The sequence below is a fragment of the Marmota marmota genome, unplaced genomic scaffold (genome assembly GCF_001458135.2).
Source record: "Marmota marmota marmota unplaced genomic scaffold, marMar, whole genome shotgun sequence".
Taxonomy (NCBI): domain Eukaryota; kingdom Metazoa; phylum Chordata; class Mammalia; order Rodentia; family Sciuridae; genus Marmota; species Marmota marmota.
Genome location: NW_025999982.1, coordinates 11,657,042 through 11,662,636, shown reverse-complemented (window position 1 = coordinate 11,662,636; position 5,595 = coordinate 11,657,042). Strand labels below are relative to the sequence as shown.

Below are 5,595 nucleotides of genomic sequence, written 5' to 3'. Positions count from 1 at the left end.
CCGCTTAGCAGATCTGCAAGCGCCGGGGCCTGCACCAGGACACCCTGCGTCCCAGGGCCATCTGGTCGCATTATTTCTTAGGGCCACACTAACCCAGCCCGTTATTAGGCGTGTGGGCCTGGAGGGCACAGCTCGACACTAGGCGCCCCTAGTCCCTTCCGCGCCGAGGCTGTGCAAAGTCCCATCCCAGGGACTTTTCACAGGCCCGGACGCCCCCACTGCCAGGATCCGCCAGGCTCAGCTGAGGTGTTCCGTTATCCCACCCCAAACCCCGCCCACGCCTCTACACTGCACAGAGCCTCTTTTCTTTCCAGTGTCCCACCTTTTCCAGTTTAGATCCCTTCTCCTTTCGTTTCAATAAGACTTCTGTCCCTTTCACCCACTCCCTTGTGGGATCCTTACGACTCAATCATTTGTGACCTGTGTGGTGGGTTTTTCTTACCCATGACACATACACATGGCCATAGGTCCATAAACATCATGCCACCCACAGCTCTGACTTGAAGGGATGAGTGTCTCCGTCTCTGTCTCTTGTCTCTGTGTAGGGGAGAGAGGCAGAGTCCTCGGGCTCCCTCATGATCTACCGTTTCTAAATCAAGCACTTTGGAAAACTGAGGCACTGCTGGGAATGGAAGAGAAAGCCAGGAAGAGCCCAACATCCTGCACAAATCCCATTGTCCCAGAGACGATATAGGTCAGAGGTGGAATCCTTGCTGAGCTCCATATCCTTCCCTGGCTGATGGGGTCCGTGTTGAGGAGGGGTCCACCATGTACCTCCAAGGGAGGAGCAGGGATTCCTTTTTGTTCTTGTTGGAAAGTAAATCAGGGGGTCATTCTCTGCCCCTACCTCAGTGCTCAGTGCTTTAGGACTATCCAAAGGTTGGAAGTGTCCTGGGGAGAGAAAATTCAACCTAGGCTGCTTACCCCACCCTCAATTACCCCAGAGGCCTGTCCCCTGGAGAAGTCATACACACTAATTAACAATTTGCGCCTGGGTGCCCAGCGGCTCAGGAGGCTGAGGCAGGAGAACAGTGAGTTTGTAGCCAGGTTTGGCAGCTTATGGAGGTTCTAATCAGCTTAGCAAGGTTATAATCAACTTATTGAGACCCTGTCTCTAAATGAAATACAAAAAAGGACTCAGTGGTTGAGGGCCCCTGCGTTCAATCCCTGGTACCAAAAAATAACATCAAACAATTAGTGGTACTAAAATCATAGGGACACTGCAAAATCATCCCTCTCCCCAAGAAAGCCTGGGCCCTGAGGAGGGAGGGGTTTTATATAGGGCAGTGGGTAGAGGTGTCCCCAGCCTTATAGCTCTGGTGGAGATGATACACATCTTCCCCACAGCAGGAAGCAAACAGAGGGCAGGAAGATGGGGTGGGTGGTATTTTTCTAGGCACTGTCCCTTGGCTTTTGAGTGGCTCATGTCTGTCCACAACCTTGGGTTCCTACCCTCATGTTTGTCCGGTCTCCCTCTCTTCCTCACCTTGCTATTGCCTCCCCTTCTCCTTGGCCCCCTGCCTCATTCCCACCTTCCTTTCTGGCTCTGGCCCTGTGGGGGTGGCAGGACTGGTGGTCAGAGAGATCCGCCAGGCACAGCCAGGTTCGGTGGTTAGTGGCTGCAGTTGTGTGCAAAGGGGGCTGGAAGTATGAGGAAACAGGAGGAAGTGGTGAGGGTCCCCAGGAGACCAGACTAGGGAAGGTTGGTTCCTCTCCCCATCCCCATGGGGCCTGGCCTGCTCAAGGGATGGCAACAGCCAGGCCTATTATTGTTGGAGAGAAGTCTATCTGGCACACACCCTGCCTGGGCCAGGGCCAGACCCATACCCATCACGGTGGCCTTCCCAGACAGAGAAGGTGGCTGGTTGTCCACGCCCTCTGCTGGACAGCCTTCGGAGGCCCACTAACACAGGTCTGTGCCTGGAGATTTTCTAGCTAAATTAGTCAGTCCTCTGCCCAGTCTTGTGGTTCTCTCCCTTCATGGAATCAGATCTCAGTCACAGGGAATGGAGGGGAACTTTGGTCCTTCAGACCCCCATACCCACCTTATTCCCTATTCCACTGGGGACTGTGGCATGCTCCAGACTCCTTCCTCCCCTGGGTTACTTGTAAGCATGCCTCACCACCAGCACACAGCCCTCTCTCTCCAGGCCCTGTGTCCTCTCAGCTGTCATCAACAAGCCATCTGTGTTTGCTGGAAATGTATTTGCTGAGGGGGGGGGGTTATCACTAGAACATGTGTCATGTTCTCAGTTGTGTTTGTGATTGTCTTCATGGCCTTTGTGGCAGGGCTGGTTCTAGAGTGAGGACAGTGAGGTGCTACCTAAGACACCAAATTTAAGGGATGCCAAAATCATCATCATCATCATCATCATCATCATGATAAATTTGTAATGCAATGTGGAATTTTGGTTTGTTTGAAAGTGTTGGGTATCAGCTGGGTGCAATGATGCAGGCCTGTAATCCCAGGTACTAGGGAGACTGAGGCAGGAAGAAGGCAAGTTCCAGGACAGTCTAGGCAACTTAGAGAAGCCCTGTCTCAAAATAAAAAAAATAAATAAAAAGGGCTGGGGATGTAGCTCAGTGGTAGAGCGCCCCTGGTTCAATTCCCAGTACTAGGAAAGAAAGAAGAAAGGAGAGGAAGCGAGAGAAAGAAAAGAAAGGCAAAGAAAAGAGAAGATCAGCTATGTGCTGGGGTTCATGAACATGACCCTGAACATACTAGGGACACCACTGAGCTACACTTCAGCCCTAGTGAAATGTTCAAAAACCAAATTTAGAGCTGAGGTTGTGGCTCAGCGGTAGAGCGCTCGCCTAGCATGTGGAGGCCCTGGGTTCCATCCTCAGCACCACACAAAAATAACTAAAATAAAGGTTTTGTGTCCAACTACAACTAATAAATTTTTAAAAACCCAAATTTAATAAAAAGAATCAATGATTAATACAAGGTCGAATTTTTAAATAAAGACAGGTGTGTACAAAGGGTGGGTTTTAGGTCAGGGTTCAAGAAGAATTAAGTCTTTGTTCACTGGGTCTGCTCAGGTCCCCGACTTCTGCTCTAGGCAGATCTCTGACCTCTGGCAATTGTAAATAGCTGAGATCAAGGAAGAGGGGGAGTCACCTTCAAACTCCCAGAAAACTACCCTCCCTTCTAGAAACCGCAGATTCAGAATCCATAGAGGATCAGACTGCAGGAGCAGCGTGAGAACCGCGCAGAGCCCGCCCCTGCCCGGCGCGCGCCTCGCGCTCCCCCGCCGCCCCCGCCGCCGNCCTCCGGGCCTCCTTACCTCCGGCCTGAGGCTATGTCCATGGCCCCAGAGCGCTGCCCGCGCCGGGGTGGACCGGGTCTTTGCCGCCGGGCGGGAGGTTTGCAACTGGCGATTGCGGCGCCCGCCCAGCGATCCGCGGCAGGCTCTCAGTCCCGCCTGGCGCCGTTCGCCGCTCGAGGGCGCAGAGCGTTTCGGGACGCCGGCGGTGAGGGAGGCTCAGTGGGAGGGGCTCGTGGGCCGAGCAGCCAGTGTTCCGAAGGGACAGGGTTAGGGAACCCGGGACTCAGACCCCCTTACTCCGCTTCTACCCCAGGTCGTCCTCTCGAGAGGCAAGAGCGAGTGGATGACCTCGTCGGGAAGCGACTTGGGCGGGGAAAGTCCTACTGGAGTGAGGGTGCACAGCCTTGGTGTCGCTTCTCTGGACAAGGGATTGAATGGGGATCCCGAGAGGAACCTGTATTCATCACTATCCCCCCTCTCAACCAGAGCCCAAGACTCAGGGAAATAGGATTATTGCATGGGAACCATAAACAAATCATCCGGAGGCTGGGATGCAAATGTGCCTGACAACTCTTACTGGAAACACACACATCCCCAGTTGCCTCCTTTTGGGGAAGGGAGAATAAGGAATTGATTTTTTTCAGGCTACCCCTCCCTATTTTTTCCTAGGTCCTTGAAGTCCTACATTTTTACACTGCCCCCTCCCTCTCCGGTGGCTACCCGCAGGGTCGCTTAGCAAACAAGTCTCCCGCTTCTCACCACCTTTAGCTGAGATGACTCCAAACTGACTCAAACGGTTTTTTCTCCCTCTGTGAGCTAGCAGCCAACCTTCCTCTAAAACAGACCCAGACCATAACTAGGGGAAGTGTGACCTTCTGGGCAAAGTTAGACACTATAAACAACTTCAAGGTTTTGAAGACTGAGGTGGACAATGAAACAAACAGCCAAAGGAAGCCTCCCAGTGATCCTCTCCTCCAGCCCCCTCCCTACTTGCCAACCATTGAGGTGTAGGTGACAAAACTTTCAAAGGAGCATCCCAAGAATTCAACAAATATTTATTAAGCACTTGCTTTGTGCTGGGCTTTAGGAACAGTGCTGTCTCCAAAGGCAACCAAAATCATATTTTAAGGTAGGTAGGTCCCAAGTCTGGAAGACCAACAGTCTGGATTCAAATATCACCTCTTAGATAAATTGTCCTCATTTACCAGGAGGTGAGGTCTCCTCTCCCCTGAGGTCAGAGGTTGTTAGCAAAGATCTTTGAGAAGAATTGCAGGAGGAGGAAGGGGCAGTGATCAATTGTCTGTGAGATGCGGGGCATCCTTCTACAAAGACATGTCTGCTGGGAGGGGGAGGCCTTCAGGTCAGATCCCCACTGGACTGCCCAGTGGGCAGGCTGCTTTAGTGCCGTTGCCAGAACTACTCCTACTCCAGGAGAAAGCATTGCGATGGCTATGGCTGCTGCCAGGACGTGTAGCCTCACTTCTGGGGGCCTAACCTCTCCCTTCTCTCCAGGCGGTCCACTCTGGAGGTCTCCCCAGCATCTGGCGGGTGTCGCTGGCTGAGGATGAACAACAAACAGCCTAGAAGAGCCTCTCGAACATCCTGGGAGCTCAGGCGACGGGCCAACCGACGCAGCAAGGGCAGGAGGTGCTGGCGGGCCAGGCGGGCAGCAGGAAGCAGCAGACGGGAGAGCAGTCCTCGCAGCAGCAGTGGGAGCAGCGGGGCAGGCATGGCGAGCTCGGCGCTGCGAAGGCAACGGAGGCTCTAACCTTGTGCTTCCTGCTCCCACCTCACCTGCCAAAAGCATGGGTGGACAGGAGTGCCCCCCCTCTCTTCAGTTTACCAATTTGTGGGTTGCTTTTCCCTTTCTGTAAGCAAGGTAGCTGGTAGAGGGGGTTTCACCACAGCACGGATGGGGAGAGAAAAACTGGAGCTAGAACTCACAGCCAGCCCTTCCCTGTCTCCAGGGGCTCTACTGTTCCTGGGACCCCTTCCATCCCCCTGACATTCCCCAACTTTTCTTCCTCAGTCCAGCAATTCTTCCCCAGGCAATTCTAATTTTTCTTTTGGGGGGTTCTTGATCCACCCAGACCTGCAATCCTTAACACCCCAGCCCCCTACACCCACCGATCAGTTCAGCTCTCACCAGTCAGGACTGCTGCTCAGAATCAGTCTCTGGCTGGATCTTCCTGCAGTGGAGACAGCCTAGCTGGATGCAACACTGGGTAACCCCACCCAGCTCAGCTTGCCTGGGTAGGGGAAACAATGGAGAGACAGCTGTGTTCTGGCACCTGGTACATGGAGGGGAGCAGGCAGCTGGGCTGAT

General features: G+C 53.5%; 2 protein-coding genes across 2 annotated transcripts in view; both read right to left on the bottom strand.

Annotated features, from left to right (window-relative positions):
• Positions 1-3,438, bottom strand: part of Slc29a1 (solute carrier family 29 member 1 (Augustine blood group)) — a 13,813-nt gene extending 10,375 nt beyond the window's left edge. Inside the window, exon 1 of the mRNA XM_048805402.1 lies at positions 3,288-3,438. The gene's annotated coding sequence lies outside the window, so the exon portion shown is untranslated. The remainder of the gene's footprint in view (positions 1-3,287) is intronic.
• Positions 3,439-4,219: 781 nt separating this feature from the next.
• On the bottom strand, positions 4,220-5,002 carry Mymx (myomixer, myoblast fusion factor). Its single transcript, XM_048805403.1, has one exon. The coding sequence runs from the start codon at positions 4,998-5,000 to the stop codon at positions 4,746-4,748; it is 255 nt and encodes an 84-aa protein (XP_048661360.1). The 5' UTR covers positions 5,001-5,002; the 3' UTR covers positions 4,220-4,745.
• Between the last annotated feature and the right edge of the window lie 593 nt (positions 5,003-5,595).

What these genes read in the sequence shown, in the direction of transcription:
- Mymx (XM_048805403.1), bottom strand. Translation starts at nt 5,000, where the DNA reads ATGCCTGCCCCGCTGCTCCCACTGCTGCTGCGAGGACTGCTCTCCCGT.